General features: G+C 37.4%; 1 protein-coding gene across 1 annotated transcript; it reads left to right on the top strand.

Moving 5' to 3' along the window:
- Positions 1–14,371: 14,371 nt before the first annotated feature.
- LOC112016881 (blue copper protein-like) lies at positions 14,372–19,997 on the top strand. The gene is made up of 3 exons (XM_065770739.1): positions 14,372–14,537; positions 16,290–16,840; positions 19,875–19,997. The coding sequence occupies exons 1-3, from the start codon at positions 14,372–14,374 to the stop codon at positions 19,995–19,997; spliced, it is 840 nt and encodes a 279-aa protein (XP_065626811.1).
- The last annotated feature ends 2,171 nt before the right edge of the window (positions 19,998–22,168 follow it).

The raw sequence follows: 22,168 nt of genomic DNA on the forward strand, positions 1-22,168 counted from the left end.
AGAGTTTTTACAGGACTTGAATCACAAGACTTCTATCATCACTCATTTACAACAAGAATAGCACAAAATCTAAACCTTTACATATCTTCATACATATAACTCAAGAATAATTATACAACCATTAACATTTTCATCACTTGCACTTCACTAAGTAAGTTGGAAGGCTCACACAAATATTTTGAGAGTTATAAATTCCTGGATAGCTGAATCAAGACGAATTGATGAACACAGAAAGAGAATTAAAAATCTAGATGACAGCATGAATATTTTTTTTCTATGAAAAAAATTGCAAAATTGTCTTCTCCAAACTTTTTTTATTTTTTATTTTATAAATTGTCTTTTTCCAAACTTACATTGGAAACATGCTTGGTGAACTCAATGAATTATATATATAAAATCAACATGACATGTTTTTGTTCAATTTCAATTATCTCTGTTGAATTCATTCACATTGAGAACTTAACTAAGTGTGCGTTTGGGAAGCGCGCTTTGCGCTTCCCATGTCTGCATCTACGTTGCTTTCTTTCTTTCTTTCTTTTTAAAGACCAACGCTTGGTGCATTGTTCATGGGACACGAATAGTGCACCAAGGCATATGAACAGTAAAAAAAAGAGTGAACAGTAAATTTTTTATTATTTTTTTTTATTGTTTTCAATTTTCAGTTTTCAACAAAATAAGCAGTGTACAAACAGACCCTAAGTGTTATTTTTTTAAGGCAAATGTAGAAATAAGTTGTGACTTGAATCTAAGGTTTCGTTTGGGAGTTCATAAAGGAATGGAATGGAATGATCATAAGGGAATGAAATGTATTTAAGTAAGGGAAATGAATGGAATGGAATGGAATTAAGTAACCTTGATTGAATGTTTTAAAATAAAGGAATGGAAAAGAATGAAAATGAATGGAATGTAAGTAATCTTGTTTGGGAGTAACATGGAGGGAATGAAATGAGATCATTTTATGACAATATTACTATTAGACCCCTATTTTAAAATAAATGGTTGAATATATAGGGGTATTTTGGGAGTTTTAGTAAAAAAATCATTAAATCTAATATCATTCCCTCTCATTCCTCCTAATTTCGAGGGGAATGAAAATTTGAGATTTTAAGGGAATAGAGAGGAATGAGTGTTCTCTCCTACCAATTTTATTCCCTTCCACTTAGGCCTCGCTTGGGAGAAGAGAATGGAATGGAATGAAAAGAATCATTTTAGAGTATTCTTTCATTTCCTTGTTTGGGAGTTTTAATAGAGGGAATGGAAAATCCATTCCCTTGTTTAGGAGTTTAAGTGGGAAGGAATTGAATGAGTAGGAGGGAACACATATCCTTTCTATTCCCTTAAAACCTTAAATTTTCATTTCCCCCGAAATTGGGAGAAATAGGAGGGAATGAAATTAGATTTAATGATTTTTTTACTAAAACTCCTAACATATCCCTATATACTCAACTCTTTATTTTAAAATAAGGGTCTAATATTAATATTGTCATAAAATGATTCCATTCTATTCCCTCCATGCTGCTCCCAAACAAGATTACTTATATTCCATTCTTTTCCATTCTTTTATTTTAAAACATTCAATTAAGGTTACTTCATTCCATTCCATTCTTTTTCCTTTACTTAAGGCTCCGCTTAGGAGTTCATAAAGGAATGGAAAGGAATGGAATGAGATGATTATAAGGGAATGGAATGAGATGATTATAAGGGAATGGAAAGGAATGGAATGTATTTAAGTAAGGGAAAGGAATAGAAAAGAATGGAATTAAGTAACCTTAATTGGATGTTTTAAAATAAAGGAATGGAAAGGAATGACAATAAATGGAATGTAAGTAATCATGTTTGGGAGCAACATGGAGAGAATGAAATAGAATCATTTTATGACAATATTACTATTAGACCCCTATTTTAAAATAAAGGGTTGAATATATAGGGGTATTTTGAGAGTTTTAATAAAAAAAAATCATTAAATCTAATTTCATTCCCTCCCATTCCTCCCAATTTCGGGGGGAATGAAAATTTGAGGTTTTAAGGGAATAGAGAGGAATAAGTGTTCCCTCCTATCCATTTCATTCCCTCCCACTTAAACTCCCAAACAAAGGAATGGACTTTCCATTCCCTCCATTAAAACTCCCAAACAAGAGAAGGGAAGAATATTCTAAAATTATTCTTTTTATTCATTTCCATTCCATTTCATTCCCTCCTCCCAAGCGGAGCCTAAATACATTTCATTCCATTCTTTTCCATTCCTTTATGATCATTCAATTCTATTCCAATCCCTTCCCTTATGAACTCACAAGCGAAGCCTTAAACTCCCAAACAAAGGAATTGACTTTCTATTCTCTCCATTAAAACTCCCAAATAAGGGAAGAGAAGAACATTCTAAAATTATTCTTTTCATTCCTTTCCATTCCATTCCATTCTCTCCCCCAAATGAGACCTAAAAATCATAGTATTAAACAAAATTCCTTAAATGAATGCATAATCAAATTCAATAACCCAATTATATGTATATTACAAACGTTTGCTAAATGGGGATGTGATGACTTTTTTTAAGTGTTCATATCACTCTATAGTATACAAATAATTTGTGGGTTTCCATTTATATATAATGGACTCCTTATTTTTCTCTTCTAATTTACTTAATTCACATTTGTAGCTAAAAGAAAAATGAAAATACGGGACAGCACACATAACATAATTCCGTGTCCCATGACCAGCGTGGGATCACCGGCAAAATTTAGAATTTAATTTAAAAAAAAGTATTTAATGTTAAAAGATTTTATATTACACGATAATATCAAAATGGAAATGAGCCAAATTGGCAAAAGCCTTGGTTAAGTGGTATTGAGTTGCACTTGGGAACAGTGGTGGTTTCAGAATTTTTTTTCTAGGTGGTCAACAGTATCGAAGCTAGAAACTTATTGTGGGAGGAGTAAAACATAAAATTATTATTATTATTTGTATATTCAACTTTCATATTATATAAAATAATTTAAAATATTATTCTAAATACACATAAGATTTTTTCTAGGAGTAAATGTGAAACTATGGAAAAAAAATAGTAATTGATATAAGTTTTTTCTTTTGAAGTGTATGACTTTTTAATCATACACGTGGCCATTCTCTTGGAATTGGAACAAGCACTAAAAAACTTCTTGGACTTGGAAATCTATAAAACACTTATCAACCTACTTGATTAGATAGAAAGAAAACATAGAAGGATGAAAGAGTGATAAAGAGAATGAGAAAAAAAAAATCACAGATATAGAAACAAATTGGTTTGTTGTAGAGGTGATGTAATTTTATTTTTTAATTGCTAAAAGTAGCGTACTTTTTTCCTCATGAAGAAGAAAAGTGCAAGGAAAAATAGTTTCATTCCACCATCAATAGTAAAGTAAGCTGGAGTTAGATAAGATTTATTTATTTATGATAGGATAGCAAAAATTACCATCTCCGGTTCGTCCATAGGGATCGTCCATGAGCATCAGTTAGCCAAATATTTGAATAAACTGTGAATAAAAGAGTCGTCCATGAGCAAAGCACATGGAAAACCATACAACAATTGGGAAAATCCTCAAGAATAGACTCACTCGAGTATGGAGGATTCGAGCCACAAAACCTTGTAGCGGTTACCTAACCCACATTTATCGCCACAAATCCTTCATGAGTACTTAACTTCCACCAGACGTTGTAACTCTTATAACCGTTGAGGAAGTTATGTCCGAATTCACTGATTTCCACGAATCTTGGGGAAGTTATTAAGATTATAACCGCTCCAATTGGTCTGAATCAAATCAAAGTAAGTGCAATATGAGATTTTACTTCTAAAAAAGTTGAACACTTTTCTTGCAAGACACTAACTTAGACATCGGAGGGTGTTTGGCTGGTCCACCCCGGTCCCCTTTTGATAGTGTGTTCATCTTTGCAGTCCTTCACAACCACTGTTGGTCTATCGAAGCCATAGCATTCAGCCTACTGATTTTGTGCGATATCAGTTGGCACTGTCTGTGGGAAGGGAGAAATTTCAAGTTTTGCAGTTTATCTTTCTCCGACAAAAGGCTGTATGGTTTGGACAAGATCAAGGGCCACTAGCCCAGGCCACCAAGAGAGTAGGGATGCTTCTAGCAATCCCAACCGAGATCACCAATCAGTGCCTGTCATGCAGCCGCCTTCCATCCAACACATATAGTCCATGGCGGAGTTAACTCGCCAGAACCAAGAGTTGACTAGGGAGATAGAGAGGCAGCGCCGTGAAGGATATGCTGAAGGACAAGCCTAGAGTTAAGAAGATAGAAGGGGAAATGCTGAGCCCAAAACTCAATCAAGGGGCACCACTTCGCGAAGGGTGCCACACTTGGAGAAGGAGATGGATCAGATGAGGAAGGTTGTGGACGAGATGAAGGAGAACATAAGAAGGGAAAATCCCGTAGAGGATTTGGTTCATCGAACAGATTCCCCTTTCATAGATTCCATCAATGACCATCCTTTGCCCCCAAAGTTCAAAATGCCTTCCTTGGATTCATATGATGGAATGCGTGATCCTTTCGATCATATTGCTACTTTCAAGACTACAATGCACCTCCAAGGATTTCCAGACAAGATTATGTGCAGATCCTTCCCTACCACCCTTAAAGGACCAGTGCGAGTGTGATTCAGTAAGATACCTCCAAGCATAATCAGTTCTTTTGAAGAGTTGAGTAAGTTGTTCGTCAATAGCTTCATTAGAGGACAAAGACACAAGCGCTCCTCATCCACCCTGTTAACTATAGAACAAGAAAAGAATGAAAGTCTGTGGTCCTTCATCACTCGTTTCAACAGGGAAGCCCTGATAGTAGATGAGGTGGACAATAAGCTATTATTGACAGCCTTCCACAATGGGGTTAACTCGAACTTATTCATTCACAAGCTTTATGAGAAAAAGCTTCAGTCCATGGCTGAACTTATCCATTCAGCCCAAAACTTTATGAATGCAGAAGACCCAATTATAATTAAGAAGAGGAAGAGAGCTGAGAGAATGAAAGCAAACCCTACACGTCACTCTGAACAAGGGCCTCATCTAAAGAAGGGACGAATGGAAGATAAGAAGGACTGAGATAACAAGAAGGCAGGCCTTTCAGTAAGGAATCATAATTATACACCTTTAAATGCCCCACTCGATCAGGTGCTCATGCAAATCAAGGATGATCCTTCCTTGAAGTGGTCAGAGATCATGGGCATGACATGGACAAGTGTTATGACTTGAAGCAGTAGATCGAGAATCTCATTAGACAAGAAAAATTAAGGCACTTCGTTAGGAGGGATCATAAAGATGAGAAGTTGACGGGGAAGATGGAAGAATCATCACGACCCCCATTTGGAGAAATAAGGGTTATCATAGGAGGGACTTCTACAGGACAATCTTCCAAATCAAAGAAGACGTATCTCAAAGTGGTGCAAAACGTCCAACTCTCTAGATAATCCCCAAGGATGAGAGAGACAGACAAGCCAACCATTTCTTTCATGGATGAGGAAGCTGAAAGAATCCATCATCTACTTGACAATGCAATTGTCATTACCCTACTCATCGTAGATTACATAACCAGGATGGTGTTGGTGGATAATGGAAGCTCAGCGGATATATTGTATTACCCCGCCTTCTAGTAGATGAGACTTGGACGAGAACCAGCATATTCACCACTGATAGGATTTGGAGGAATGAAAGTGCAGCCTGTGGGTACCATTACATTGCCTGTAGTGGTGGGATCATACCCACAACAGATAACTAAGGAAATGAATTTCCTTGTGGTGGATTGTTCATCCTCATACAATGCCATCATTGGAAGATCAACCTTAAATAGTTAGAAGGCAGTAACCTCTACCTACCATCTATCAATCAAATTCCCTACGGAGTACAGGATAGGACAAGCTCAAGGAGATCAATTGGTAGCCAAAGAATGTTACTTAGCTATGTTGGCTTTGGATGAGCAGGTGCAGTCAATAAGTATAGAAAAGAGAAGAGTTGTCGTGGAACCTACTGAAGTGTTGGAAGACATCTTATTACAAGAAAATGATCCTCAAAAGTTCACCAGAATTGGAACAAGTATGAAGGAGAAGGCGAAAAAAGACCTTGTCCAGTTTCTGAGAAAGAGTATCGATGTTTTTGCGTGGAGTCATGACAACATGCCAGGTATCGATCCAAGTGTAATTACTCATCGATTGAATGTGTACCCCTCTTCTAAGCCTGTTCGTCAGAAGAAAAGGGTGTTTACTCTTGAACGAGATAAGGCTATCAAGGAAAAGGTTCAGAAATTGACCACAGCACAATTTATTCAGGAAGTCTATTACCAGATTGGTTAGCCAATGTGGTGATGGTGAATAAGGTAAGCTGCAAGTGGAGGATGTGCGTAGACTTCACTGACTTGAACAAGGCTTGCCCTAAGGATAGTTATCATTTGCCACGCATTGATCAATTGGTAGATTCTACAATTGGCCATCAGCTGTTAAGCTTTATGGACACCTTCTTAGGATATAATCAGATAAAGATAGATGAAGCTGACCAAGAAAAGACCTGCTTTATTACCAATTAAGGTTTGTTTTGTTACAAGGTGATGCTCTTCGATCTAAAGAACACAGGGGCAACTTATCAAAGATTGGTGAATCACATGTTCCGTCCATAGATATGACGGAATGTGGAAGTGTACGTTGACGACATGCTTGTGAAGAGCTTAGACGAGGGAAGCCACTTGGACGATCTTCAGGAAACATTTGAAACGCTTAGGCGAAATAAAATGAAATTGCCCAAGTAAATGTGCATTTGGAGTATCATCAAGAAAGTTTCTAGGATTCATGGTTTCACAGAGAGGAATTGAAGCAAATCCAGACAAGATCCAAGCAATATTGAACATGGAACCACCGAAGAACATCAAGGAAGTCCAATCCTTCACTAGACGAGTTGCAGCCCTGAACAGGTTTGTTTCAAAAGCCACAAATAAGTGTTTACCCTTCTTCAAAATTCTCAGGAAGGCATTCGAATGGACAGATTAGTGTCAAAAGGCTTTCTAAGATCTAAAGGACTATCTTATAACGGCTCCATTATTAAGTCCGTCTGTGCTAGGAAAAGAACTATATCTGTACTTAGCAGTGTCCCCACATGTCGTGAGTTCAGCATTGATCAGGCAGGAAGAGAAGGTGTAAAAGCCTATGTATTACACTAGCCGAGTACTGAGAGGAGTAGAAGGAAGGTATCCACCGATAGAGAAGTTAACTTTTGTACTAATAACAGCTTCTAAGAAGCTAAGACACTACTTCTAAGTTCATGTCATCAATGTCATGATGGACCATCAACTTAAGAAGGCAATGAACAAACTGGAAGCTGCAGGTCGACTAATCCAATGGTCAGTTGAGCTCAGTGAATTTGACATCCGGTACCAATTGAGAAATGCAATAAAGGCTCAACCCCCGATAGATTTCATTGTAGAGTTCACTCCAAGTTATGAGGACTTAGATGAGAGAGAAGGTAATAAAAAATGGGTCATCCATGTAGATAGATCGTCTACACTGCATGCAGGAGGTATAAGAGTTGTTTTGCAATCACCAGAAGGAGATAAATTGAAGCATAAGGTTCGCTTGCAGTACCAAACAACTAATAATGAAGTGGAGTATGAAGCCCTTTTTAAAGGGTTGGAATTGGCTAGATCAGTAGAAGCAAACTCAATACTTGACTTAGGAGACTCTTAGTTGGTCATAAGCCAAGTAAATGGGACATGTGAAGCCAAGGAAGACAGAATGAAAAGATATTTAAAGAACGTGGTACGCTTTGTGAAGAAATTCAAATAAGCTGATTTCGTTTAAATCCCAAGGGAAGAGAACATTGAAGCAGATACTCTGGCAAAGGAAGCCTCCACGAACAAAGCAAGGGATAAGTTTGATGAAATACAATACATGCCAAGCATAGACCTTCCAGAAATGTTACAAATAGAAGGTGAGGAAAATTGAATGACCCCAAGAGTATCATGCCTGAAAGACGGAAGGCTTCCAGAAGAGAAGGACGAAGCCAGAAAACTAAGGGTTAAATTAGCCAGGTACATCCTTATGGACGAAGTGTTATACAAAAGAGGTTTTTCCCAGCCATACCTAAGGTGTTTAGCTCTAGACGAGGCAAATTACGTATTGAGGGAAGTTTATGAAGGAGTAAGTGGTAACCACTCAAGAGCTAGATCACTTGTCCACAAGGTCGTCTGTGCAGGATACTATTGGCCAACCATCCAAGCTAATGTTAAGGCATATGTTAAGGTATGTGATCAATGTCAACGTTTTAGTAATATTCCTAGACGGCCATCAGAGTATCTTACTCCAATGATGGCCCCTTGGCCTTTTGCACAATGGGGTTTAAATATTTTAGGTCCCTTCCTAACTGGAACTAGACAGATGAAGTTTTTGGTAATAGGAATAGATTATTTCACTAAATGGGTAAAAGCTGAACCCTTAACGAAGATTACACAACAGAATGTCAAAAACTTTGTTTGGAAAAGCATTGTATGCAGATTTGGAGCACCTAGGGTTCTAGTGTCTGACAATGGACGACAGTTCGACAACACACCTTTCAGGAAATTTTGTAAACAACTTAGAATCAAGAACCATTACTCCTCACCCTTTCACCCACAAGCCAATGGACAAGCAAAAGTGACAAACCGATCCTTGTTGAAAATCATCAAGACTCAACTTGAAGGAGCAAAGGGATATGGCCGGATGAATTACCAGGTGTTTTGTGGGCCTACAGAACAACAGCAAGGACCCTTACAAGAGAAACTCCTTTCAAACTAGCTTTTGGGAGTGAAGCAGTCATACTTGCGGAAGTGCACATGGCCAGCCATAGAGTGATGAAGTATCAAGATAAAGAAAACAAGGAACAACTTCGTCTTAACCTTGATCTTATAGATGAGGTAAGGATGGACACAGAGCAAAGGACAGCAAGGTACAAAAATCTTATGGCAAAGCAGTTTGATGCCATGGTCAAACCTAGGCGTTTTAGCATTGGGGATCTTGTCCTAAAAAGGGTTTCTTTGGCCATTGGCCACCAAAAACCCGGCCCACGGGAAGTTAGGACCAAATTGAGAAGGGCCTTATATGGTTATCAACTATAAAAGGCAAGGATCCTACTACTTGGAAGCCCTGGATGGATGGAAGTTGGAACACCCATGGAATGTTGAACACCTAAGAAGGTACTATCAATAAAGGGTGACCATGGACGAACATTGCTGCAGGACTAAAGCTATGGATGTTTAAAGTAATTTGTTGCTTAGTGTTATTTTCTTGTGTTTGCTTACTACTATTACTATGTGTTTTAGATATATAAGTATTATATTACTCATGGACGAATTTGTGTTGTATAAGTATTTTTAATTTCCTAAAGGCACTAGCTCTTAAGCATGTGCCATGCCTATGGACGAATGTTGACACAGTATGGATTTCCAAATATATATATGGTGTATTTCCAAGTGTATGTATGGTTATATGGGAATCCTTCATTTTTGTGATTTCATTCAAAATAATCCACAAAAGGCAAATAGCCAAAGATGAATAAAATTCTTGGATGTAAGGATGTATCATCTATGAGCTTTCCTCAAAATGAGGATAAAGCGATAAAAATAAACCAAGGTATATCCTTCTAAGCTTAAGACGAGATAAAACCAAGGTATGATCGTCTACACTATGGACAAAAAATGTGCATGTAAGAACACCACAAGCCCATAGACGAATCTAACCAACCAAACAATGCAGTACATGGACGAGCATTTACTGGAAACAATTTTGTTAAGGACGAGTAAATGATTGTCCCAAATTTGAATAACGGATAAAGCTAGTAAAAAGACGTTGTTCATGGACAAATTGTACATGAATGGTAAACATGAAGGACTCATTTTACTCTAGTTTTGCGATGTAAGAAGAAATTCATCCATATGCTCAAGACGAGATAAAATGTTTTCCTAATTGGATGAACCACATAGAATGGCATGGACGATATTAAAAAAGTATGTCCATAAATTCTTAAACATGTTCAAACATAATGAAGTAAGAAAATGGAAAACATTCATTCATTCATTCAAAGAATTCAAAGAAGGGTAGATGACCAACGTCCAAAAATCCTTTTGTGTAAAGACAATATAACTGATTGTATACAAAGCTCGTCCATAAATTTGGACGAGATAATTGTACTTGAATAAACTTTAAAAGAAACAAAGCCCTCCAACAAAATTAAAATATAAATTTTCTAAAGGGAAGATAAAATCACTTGGATAGACCATTGGGAGCATTGCCATTCTTTGTATCGTCTTGGGTCACCTCGTTATTAGCATCGTTCACCACATTGACGTCCTCAGAACTCATCACAAGCAAGGAATTCTCTGTAGTGAGGGGACTCTTAAATGTATCAAAGTTCAAGTCAGGAAATGCTTCACTGACATATTGTAGCATTCATTGACTTCATTATCAGTGATTATTCCTTTGAACGTTCTCCATGCGTAGCTCTCATCCAACACCAGGTTAGAAGGACGATCAAGTGGCTCTGACGGATGAGGCTTGCGAGAAGTCTTGGCTGGAGGGGGAGTAGGATCAATTTGAACAGGATGAATTGATTGGATAGGCTTTACATTGGCTGGAGGGTCGTCCAGATCTACCGTCGGGCGTGTAAACTTAGGAACCTTGGGAAGAGAAGCCTTGCCAGGTTTTTGCTTCTTAGGACCTTAACGACTTGGAAGGTCGTCCAGATCCACAGCACTAGATATAGACTTAAGCTTTCTCCTCCCTATCTAGATGAAAGTTTTCTAGGCGACTGGTGGTGCAGTGGCATCCTCGTCCCCACTAGTTATGGTTTTCTCTTTATTCTCCTTCATTGTAGTCATTCCTGTGACAAGGAAAATCAAGTTAAAAAGAAGAAGAAGAAGAAGAAGAAGAAGAAGAAGAAGAGAAGAATGGACAATACTTACTTCAACAGGTAGTTTCCTCGTGACCAAAATTCTCAGCGGTAGGTACTGGGCCAAGCCCCCACGTAGCTAGACGACTGAGAGTCATTAGATCGTGAAAGGTTCTCCAAGGGAAGGCACGCACTTGGTCAATTTGATCCAAGTAAAATTTGTCCAAGCATGGACGAACAACAGCTGCATCAATAAAAAGAAAGGGGGGTTAGACGACTGAAAGTTAGAAAATATGTAAAGAGAAATAAAATAAAATGGAAGGAGACATACCCTCAGGACGAAGACGACCTAGAGGGCCAGTAAAAGGTGGGAAGGGGGCATTACCCACATCAACTGGGTCCCCAGCCCAATTTTCGAAAATAGTAAAAAATTCTTTTTTCCAGAGCTTGTCAAACGAGCTACGGCCCTTTATTAAACTATAGTAGGAGCCTTTGGATGAGAATTGGTAAAAACAAGCAGACTTCTTTATCTCTGAGGGCTTATAATAGTAAAGGAACTCATCCACTGTGATAAGACAGTCCTTTTCCAATGCCTCATGCCATAGCACTTGCATGGCAACTATCGTCCTCCATCCATTGGGGTTAAGCTGGTTAGGTCCAATACCCAATCTATGGAGAAGACCTCTACAAAAAGAATTTAGAAGGAACTTAAGGCCAGCTAAAAGGTAAGACACATATACTCCTAAACCAGAAGAAGGAGAGCAAAACCATTATCTTGCCTTGGGTAGATGAGGTTTGAACTCAATGGGGATCTGATATTTATCTACAAGGGTTTTTAATTTAGGGGCGTCTAGGGTGGACGCTACTTCAGAAGCACAGCTATATATCACATTCTCCTCTTCCTCCTCCTTATCTTGAGAAACGCTAAGTGGCTCTCTAGACGAGCTAGTCCCAGCCCCAGATGTCATCCTATGTTACATCTCTTGGAATTCCTCAAAGGGAATGCCAGGAACCCCAGATGAGTAATGCTCATTTGAGGAACTACTACTGTAGCTCGTGCTACCCTCACCACTATCATAACTCCTAGAAACATCCTGGTACTCGTCTATCTCTCTCTCTATACTACTAGACGAAGACATGACTAAAATAAAGATTAAGACGAAAAACCTAAAAAGGAAGAGGAAATACTTGATAGAACTAGGACAAAGAGCTAGATAAGGCTCTTGAACGAGATGACAGAAGGGAGATTATGAGAAAGGTGAAGGGCAGGAAAGAGAATGTACTGATTTATAGGGCCCAGAAGCAGGGTCAACAAAGCAACGCTTACCATTCAAAAGAAGACACATGGCTGTCCCTTTGAAAACGCAATCGACGTGACAGGTCAACCAATGAAGTCTTTACACGTGGTCTTAAAAAAAAAATTTAGGTCAGAACCATAAAGATGTAAATTAAATCTATCCTTGGATGACCCCTAGACAAGGGGGCAACTGATGGGATAGCAAAAATTACCATCTCCTGTACGTCCATAAGGATCATCCATGAACATCAGTTAGCCAAATGTTTGAATAAACTGAGCAAAAGAGTCGTCCATGGGCAAAGCACATGGACGATCACTTGACACCATCTATGAACAAAAGAGTCGTCCATGAGCAAAGCACATCGACGACCATACAACACTTGGGAAAATCCTAAAGAATAGACTCACTCGTGTATGGAGGATTCAAGCCACAAAACCTTGTAGCGATTACCTAACCCACATTTATCACCACAAATCCTTCATGATTACTTAACTTTCACCAGCGATTGTAACTCTTATAACCGTTGAGGAAGTTATGTCCGGATTCACTGATTTCCACGAATCTTGGGGAAGTTATTAAGATTATAACCGCCCCAAGGTTCTCTATATAAGGACCAATTTGAATCAAATCAAAGTAAGTGCAATCTGAGATTTTACTTCTAAAAAAGTTGAAACTCTTTTCTTGCAAGACAATAACTTAGACATCGAAGAGTGTTTGGCCGGTCCACCCCGGTCCCCTTTTGATAGTGTGTTCATCTTTGCAATCCTTCATAACCACTGTTGGTCCATCGAAGCCGGAGCATTCAGCTTACTAATTCTGTGCAGTATCAATTTATTTATTTTAAAACGAATGAGCAATTTTAAGAGTAGTGCTATTGCACGACACCTTCACAACTAAATTTAGGTGACAAGTTGTGTAAAAAAGTGATGTCAATTATGGGTCTAGATAAATTTAGTTACAATTTGTCACTTAACCTTTATTTTAAAATTATTATGAAAATATTATGAAAGTAACACAAAATTGAGCATATTCAAGCTTATTTCAGCTAAATTTAAACAAAATTTATGCTCAGGGTGTCCAAAATTTTATTTTAGGGGGTCAAAACAAAAAAAAATTTAAAATTATATATATATATATATATATTTTTTTTTTTTTGCCCAAATCAGGGGGTTCATTTGAATCCTCTGGGCTGGCTATAGAGTTGCTCATGCCTATAAAGGGGAAAAGGTGGTAATGAGTTGTGTGAATGTCTGTATAAAGGGTAACATTAACATGAGGGGTATAACTTTTTATTTATTTATTTATTTTTTTAATACTTTGTTAATGTGTCAAATGTGATTAGTAAAAAATTACTTCTATATGAATTTACCGATGATACGACTTTTATTGTGCATTCACAATATACCACATCAAGGATTCATATGAGTACATTTACTAGAATTAATTCTAAGAACCAAGCAATTAGATCTATGAACTCCCATCTTTTTTAAGTGGTTAGGTTTTTAGGGTTCGAAAAGGGGTGAATTTCTTGGAGAATAAACCCTAGTTTGCAAGCAAAGAAGATAGTCAGAGGAGGGAAGTTGTGAAAAAGAAATTTATTGGAGAGAGAGAGAGAATGAGCTATAACCTAATTATCATATATATATATATATACACACACACATACACACACAACTTTTATCAAAATTGCCTGATAATTGAATCCAGTTTTTATCTATAAAAAAAAAAAAATCCAATTATTAGCACAAAATCTCCGAGAATTTATTGTCTTCCTAATAAGATTTCGAGTCAAATATCAATGGCATAATTGGATCCAGCTTTTATCTACTAAAAACAAATTAAAAAGAATCCAATTACTAGCACAAAATCACCAAGCCTTTATTGCCTTCCTAATATGATTATGAGTCGAATTTATTTGGCCGAGCTCAAAAATATCAAACAATATCAAATAAGCAGACTTCCCAATTTTACTACAAACTTGTGTTACAAGGTGTGTAGAAGAAATTTCCGCGTGAAAATCTTTTCCTTCCATACTTGACACCTTACCATCAATACATATACATGACCCCTTAGAATTTTCTACCACTATTTTATCGTCTAACCTAGCTAGCTCTCTTTAATTTTTTTTTAATTTATTTATTTCTAGATCTCTCTCTCTCGCTTTTTCCCTGTGTGTAGAAAAACCATGGCGGCTTTCGCTAAGAGTGCAATGGTTTTGTTGAGTGTGATGACCCTTATTGAGGTCTCTTTTGCTGTTGTTTATACGGTGGGTGAATCTCAAGGGTGGACAACCCATGTTGATTACAAGAGTTGGGCTGCTAATAAGACATTCCATGTTGGTGACATTATTAGTAAGAACTTCCTTCTTAATCTTTATATATGATTTAGTATTCTTTTATGTTTTTCTTAATGTCTATTTTTTTTCTTGGCTTTATTAATATTCATATGGTCCTTAGTTATGGTGGATTTTTATGAATTTTGGATATTATAGGGCAATTTATTGAGTTTGAGTTCTCCTCAAATTTTTTTTTTTTTTTTTTTTTTTGAGTTTTGAGTTTCTTGAGTTCTATTATACTGGAGTTTTGTGAGATTTGCCGTGGAGATTTTTAAAAAAAAATTTATATACACTTATTCACACTATTTATGTACTTTCTCTAAAAATTTTATATCATAATTTAATTATGCATAGGATGTTTAGGAAAAATACTAATCATAGCACATATTTCTACCCAAAAAATGAGTAATCTTAGCTTTAAAAAAGAATACCACCTATTCTAGTTGCTGTGTCTTTGTTAATGGATCAATTGGTCAAATAATATATATTGCAATTTTTTCTCTCTTTTGTGATACCACTAAAAGAATAGTGTTAGGGTTTCTTTTCATGGCCTCAAGTAAAGCCCTAGATCCCTTTCTCAATGGAAAAGAACCATCTAGCTTTACAAGATAAATTCTAATATAATTCTTTTGCTTATTGATAATATATATTTTGGTTAAGTTTCTGTGAGTGAGATTTTTTTTTTCTTTTTTCCCATTGATACTCTGAACTATGATTTGGCTTCATTGTTTTGGCTCTCTGTATTGGTGGGGGAATCTTTCTCAGTATTTACAATTCTATTATGTTCAATTTTAATCAGTCAAACAAAAAAAAAAAGTTCCTAGTGAAACAGATTTGCTTCAACTTTATTTTTTTTTAGCATATATAAGTACCCTTTTCCGCCTATTTTCTTTACAAGTAAAGAAATCTATTTTGATTTTTTTTCCTTGATTTTTTTTTTCAATGGAATTTCAATGTATAGAAAAAATTAAGATTTTAATTCCTTTATTCTCACAATAACCTATATATATTCCATGAATACCTTATTTGCTATTTCCTTTTAAAAATAAAAGGCAGCATCAATTTTTATTTTCCAAATTAAGAATATTGAACTGTGCACCTGCATGCGGTGAGTCTTTAAAATTTTTTACATAAATAAATAAGGGCCAAAAAGACTCTAAAGTCTAAACAACCTTTGTAATTAGGTTCAACATTCGTATTTTATGCCTTTGATGCGTCTTTTCAGTAAACACAAAAGAGTGCATGTAATTTTTTTCTCTCCCAATATTAAAGAATATAAAAAAACTCTGTGTTAGTTTTTATTAGCCATTAACCAAGCCTATTGAAAAAAAATATTCCCCTTTCATTGGTCACAATTTTCCCAACACTAGTAGGGAAAATTCCCTCCTAGCTAGTGGATACGTATTTTATCTCCAAAAACATGGGCAATTTGGAACATAATGCCATTTTATTTAGTGTAATTCTTTGTTTTTCAGAAATGTGTCATATTATTCTTATCAAGCAAATGCATAGTAGTTAATATAACCTCAAAGGAGAGCAAGTTGTAAGTCCTCCCAATTCCTAACTATGAAGAAAGCAGGGCCAAATAATTTTTTTTTTTTTTTTAAATCTGATTCTATATCTGCAAATGATAAACCACACATAATAGAGGTTGGAATCCAAGACCAGCTGTCCTAATACCAATGATAAATAAACCATTAAAAAATTCCAAATTTAATTATTTAACCAATATTCTTTCGCAACTAATTATCACTATTTTCACACGCAGATTTCCAATACAATGCTAAAGATAATGACGTGATTGAAGTAAGCCGTGAAGATTTCCACGCATGCAACCTTAGATCTCCACTCGCTTTCTTCAGCACGGGCAGGGACATGATCAAGATGAGTTATCCTCGCCATTACTACTACGTTTGCACCTCCCCTGGCCACTGCTTAGATGGCCAGAAGGTTGACATCAGGGTCCTCAAAATTCCAAAATCAACTCCTCCAACGCCTAGTCCAACTCCTAATCCTAGTACTAGTCCAAGTCCAAGTCCTAGTGCAACACCCAATCCTAGTACCAGTCCAAGTGCTACTCCTAAACCTAGTCCTAATCCAAGTCCAAGTGCTACTCCTAGACCTAGTCCTAGTCCTAGTCCAAGCCCAATTGCAACTCCTCCAAGTCCAAGTGCAACTCCTAATCCCAGTACTAGTCCTAGCCCTAGTACTAATACTAGTTCCAGTCCAAAATCCAGTGCAGCTCCTCCTCATGACCACTCTATTCCACCAGTGGCACAGACACCTGCCCCATCTAAGAAGAGTGCTGCATCATCAATGGTATCTTCCAAAGGGCTGCTTGCAATCCAGCTTTTGATGGCTTTGTGTTTTCTTGCATATTTTTAAGACGTGTTTCTCTGTTCAGTAAAGGCAACTAGTTATGTTTATGTTTAATCAGGACCTATAATTTTGCATGATATTCTTATATTATTCTAATTTCAATTATTTGGACACATTTCCATATTCCAATAAATGAGGGTCTATTTGGTAATGTTGTTCTAATAACGTTGTTTATATTTTTTGAAAATATATGTGAGTGAAAAAGTGTGTGAAAATACGTGTACTGTTGTTTAAACACTAAAAACTGTTATTTAAACAATGATAATAAATGGGTCTTGAATTTTTGAAACAAAGTGAGGTGAAATTGGCAACACACAAGTTGATTATGGTTTAAGCTTTTAATGAGCTCAACTTGATCATAGTGGCTTAAGTTCGACTTGAAAATTGCAAATTAGGTTATGCCAAATTGGTACTCAATGTTATTAGATGCATGAATTTTATTGTTTCGAGTGTAAGCTCAATTTGAAGCTTAAAACTTTATGGAAAATTTTATAGAATGGAGGAAGGTACTCAAAGACTTTTATCTATATTCATGAATCATACAATCAAACGATTTTGATGAATATGTGGTATGTATGCCATTAACTCAATGGTTTAACGTTCATCGTGTGGCTTGTCAAGCATAGTTTTGTGTCTGAATGAGATTAGTTATCAAACTAAAAAATAGACCTTAAAATTGTATATCTATTAACCCAAAAATATAAAGAGTCTTTCGAAATTAAAACTTGAGGTAGAGACATGACTTTCTAACATTTTTGCTAGATGGGAAAAAGTCCCATTTGAGAGCACTTGCATCTAGTTTTGCATTTTTTGGTTAAATTATCTCTTTTAAAAAGTCACTTCTTTTGGAGTTTCAAATGATAATAATGACATTTTTGCGGTATTTCATATATGTGATATATTCAAACTCTACCGTGCTTCTCCCTCTATCTATGAAAGTCACTTTTCTATTTTAAAAACTAGCTTTAAATGATCTCAAATTGTCTCATATACATAGAATTTCAAAGCTTCCAACTTGCTTGAACCAACTTGATTTGGCAGAATATCTGCACATTCAGGGATAAGGCTTGGGCTGGCTAATCCTGATTGGAGAATCATATTCCATGATGCTCTTTATTTTACCACTCTCTATTTTTAACACTCCATATAAATATTCTTTCTTTATCATTATCGGTATTAACATCCTCTTGAATTGTTAAGGTAACTAATTTTGAATTATTATATACTAACGACTCCTTTTATATATATTACTCTATTTTTACGCAATATGTAAAATATATTGATGGAAATAAACTCATCCCAACACACATAGAATAAAATTAAACTAGCACACTAAAGTGACTGTGGACGACTAAATTTCTCGGTTCGAAATAAAGTCAAACAAGTAAAAATAGTTGTACAAATGCGAATTTGTATTAATGAATGTGTGGTACAATTCTCTGTAATTACAAAAGAGTTATCCTCTAATTCGATCTCCTTGAAAGACTTGTTGATTGGAATTGTAATAATGAAATTTTGATTTGAACACAAAATATCCTTCAATTTGGTTGAGGGATAGATCGAAGATTGTTGAAACAGAATTACAATGAATCTTTGGCTATGAGCTTGTTAGAAATCCATTGTTCTTCACGTTCTTCGTGTTCTTCGTGTGTTCTTCGTGTTCTTGATGCGTTCTTCGTTTTTGAAGATTTGTGGTGGAAGTTCTTCGGTGCTTTAGAGGCTTGAATCCGTAGAGCTTCACTGATTTGTGGTTTGTGAGGTTTCTGGAGGCTTTTGAGCTTGATTCTAGTGAACTTTGAGATCTAGGAATATGATTTGGATGTTTCCTCTTCGAATGTTCTTTGTATTCGAAGGTTTGTGGTGGAAGTTCTTCGGTGCTTTAGAGGCTTGAATCCGCAGAGCTTCGTTGATTTGTGGTTTGTAAGGTTTCTGGAGGCTTTTGAGCTTGATTCCAGCAAACTTTTGGATCTAGGTGGAGGACTTGGATGATTTTCCTTCGAATGTTCTTTGTATTCGAAGTTGAAGTTCTTGAAGTTCTTGGAGGCTTTAGAGCTTGATTCCGGCAGAGCTTCTGGACTTCTGAGTGCTTCAAATGGCTTGGTGTCCTCTCCAAATCTCTTGATCCCCTTCCAAATGCCTTAGGAAGGCTTCTATTTATAGGAGTTTAGGGGTAGGTAAGTGACACGTGACGAAGCTTGATTGGTGACACGTGGCAGAGCTTGATTGGTCCGCTTATGTCATCGCTTACACGTGCGAGGCTGATTATGTCATCGTTTACACATGTGAAGTTGATTATGTCATCGCTTACACCTGTGGTGATGTGTGATTGGTTTTTGCATGACACTTGACAAATTTCTGTTGGTTTCTGAGTAGTGATAGCAAAACCTAGCAGCAATACGTAGCGCTTTGTAATTGGCCGTATTTTGTGGACTTAGTAGTGTGATGTGTCAACTTGTGATAGGTTGGGAATTTTCCCTGTCTACAAATGCCCCCTCGAGACTTCTTCACACACACAGTTTCAGAGTGTGGTGTGAGAATGAGTTTCGAAAACATACTTTTACTCTTGGCTCTTCAAATGAAGTAATTGAAGGTGGCGGAGCTTTTAGCAGGATGAGATAATTTCCGAGGAGTAGACCCACCCATATGAAAGGTTTTGATGAGGCTGAAAAGAGGTTTGCAAGTATTTGAATGTACTTACATGACTGAGCTTTCTCAGCAGAGGTTAAGTTGAAGTAACTTCAGAAGAGTGTTTTTGGATTGTTGGCGGCGATCACATGGTGTAGAAGATGGGGAAGACGCGAGGATGGTGGCTGGGTACAGCATGCAGAGTCATGGGGCTAGCCTCGTGTTTTTAAGAACCGCTGGTGAAGTTATATCAGAAGAGTATACTTCGGAGTACGGCGAGGCCATGTGGGAAAGTGGTAGAGTGTGCTTGCGTCATCGTTTTACTCAGGTTAAGTTGAAATAATTTCAGAAGCTTATGGATTCTAGAGATGACGGTGTTGGTGGTGAAGAAGATGGGGTTGAAGCAAAGCGAATGGGTGAAACATACGCCACCATGGTACTGGTCCTATATGTTGGGGCCCCTCTGGTGTAGGTGTTTCTAGAAGATACACCTTTGAATATGGGACTGACTGTATGTTGCATGTGGTCTGACAGTGAGTCGTAGAATGTGCATGCGTGATTGGACCATATTGACAGACGTTAAGTTGAAGTAATTTCAGAAAAGTGCATTCTGAAATACTTCAAGTTGAATTTAAGTTGGAGTAATTCCAGAAAGTGTGTTTTGAGGTATCAGCAACGATGACCTCTGGATCCCACGCTGATGGGAACATGGAATATGGTTTTGGCAACCATTTACCAGCCCCAAAGGTTGAATTCTGATGTGCTGGTGCCCCGAAGGTCGTTTCAAGTGTTGGATGAAAGACAATTTGTAGGATACCCCAACACTTTTTACCATCTTCACTTACTGCTACTTGTTGGAAAGGCACAGAAAAATGAAAGATGGAGCTAACTTGTGATTCTGGTCCTAAAAACCAGCCAAGTTGCTGTTTGTTCCGAACCACCGCTTCTGTTGGAAGGCCAAACAATTGGAAAAAGACTACGGGAGACCTGAGATTAGGAACCGGTGTCTCTGCTGGACTTGGATGTCCTGGCCAACCAAATCTACGGAAGCATGGAAGGTCGATGCAGGCCTTGTTATGAATAACTTTATGGACAAAGGTGGTTGTTAGGTAGAGAAACAAAATTTGTTTGGATCTCAAAACTACGATGATGCTGTGAAGAGGGTTTCTGCCGAACCATGGGAAGGTTGATTTCAAACTGACGGTGAAGTGATATTGGTTGCTGAGTGTTGAGAATGATGAAGCCATAGTGAGAAATGGCTGTGAGAAGGAGGACTTAAAAATTTGAAAGAAGTGAATCTTCATTTATGACTCAGTGTATTTTTCTGGATGAGTTTTTGGTGAATCCGGCCCTTCTATTTATAGCAGAGAGATGAAGAATGGTAGATGGAGTAGTCAAGAATGGCGGATGGAAATTTTTGGTGAGAATGGTAGATTCTTGACTGGTAGATGCCGAATGGTAGGTGGGAATGTTTGGCACCGAAAGGGGAGTGGTAGGTTGGACGGGTGACCCGATGTGATTTTAAGTTCAAGACACACTTGTGAGAGTTTATCTGTACTTTGAAAGGGAAGCCTTGATGAAGTCTGGAGAATAACCCTGAGGGGATCCAAACTAAATGGATGAATCTCAAATTTTGATATTGAGAGCTTTAGTTTTGGACATTGTCAATACTTCGAAGATGTGAATTAGATTGGTGATTTCCAAGTCACGAAAAACTATGCAAGACAAGTCTGGCTTGAAAATCTTGACTTTGGGTTGAATTCAACACAAAAATCAACTAGCTTGGAATTGAGGTATTTGTGCAATTTTCAAGTCTCAAATGATGGAACAGACTCCAAAATTAGAATGTACGCGAAAAATTGAGCAAAATAGGTTCATCTTAAAAATTTTGACTTTTGATCAACATTTACGCAAAAGTCAACTTTTTGGAAATTGGACGTTTGCACAATTTCCAAGTTTCGAATGAAGAAACGGATCCCGAAATCAGAATGTACTCGAAAAACTGAGTGGGACAGGCCCCTTTTGAAAATTTTGACTTTTTGGTCAAAGTCAAAGTTTCAGCTTGGTCAAACCTTTTTCTTTCTCTCTCTCTTTTTTTTTTTTTGGCGGTTCGGACCGGGTCAGATTTTCGGGGTCGGACCGGGTCAAACCGGGTAAGATGACGTCATGCATGACGTCACAGAGCTGAGGCGCGTGGCTCGTGTGGCGCGTGCACGCGCGTGAGGATCCTACCGGCGCGTGAAGAAGTCTGGAGGCGCGTGGAAGCGCGTGATCCTGAAGCAGCCACTACTGGCGGCGAGTGGATCGTCCTTTGGGCCTGAAATTTTCAGGTTTTGTTGATCTAAAGCCGTAGAAGACCATGGTATTATCTGTTTTCTAAAATTGTAAACAGATTTTCACAGTTTTGAGAAATTAAACAGTTGGTTACCGCGAGCTTGTGGCGGCGCGTGGTAGCTCCGTTGATGATGATCTTTCTGGGTTTTGTAGATCGAAGTCCGTTTAAGGTCCCTGTGGGTTCAGTTTTGTGAAATCCTAAACAGATTTGCACAGATTTTGAAAAACTACTCCGTTGGTCATTGTGAGTTCGTGGCCGCGCATGGGGGCACGTGGATAGTCTACTGAGTTTGATTTTCTCTGGGTCTT

This window comes from Quercus suber, unplaced genomic scaffold, assembly GCF_002906115.3.
Source record: "Quercus suber isolate HL8 unplaced genomic scaffold, Cork oak 2.0 scaffold_35, whole genome shotgun sequence".
In the NCBI taxonomy this organism is placed as follows: Eukaryota; Viridiplantae; Streptophyta; class Magnoliopsida; order Fagales; family Fagaceae; genus Quercus; species Quercus suber.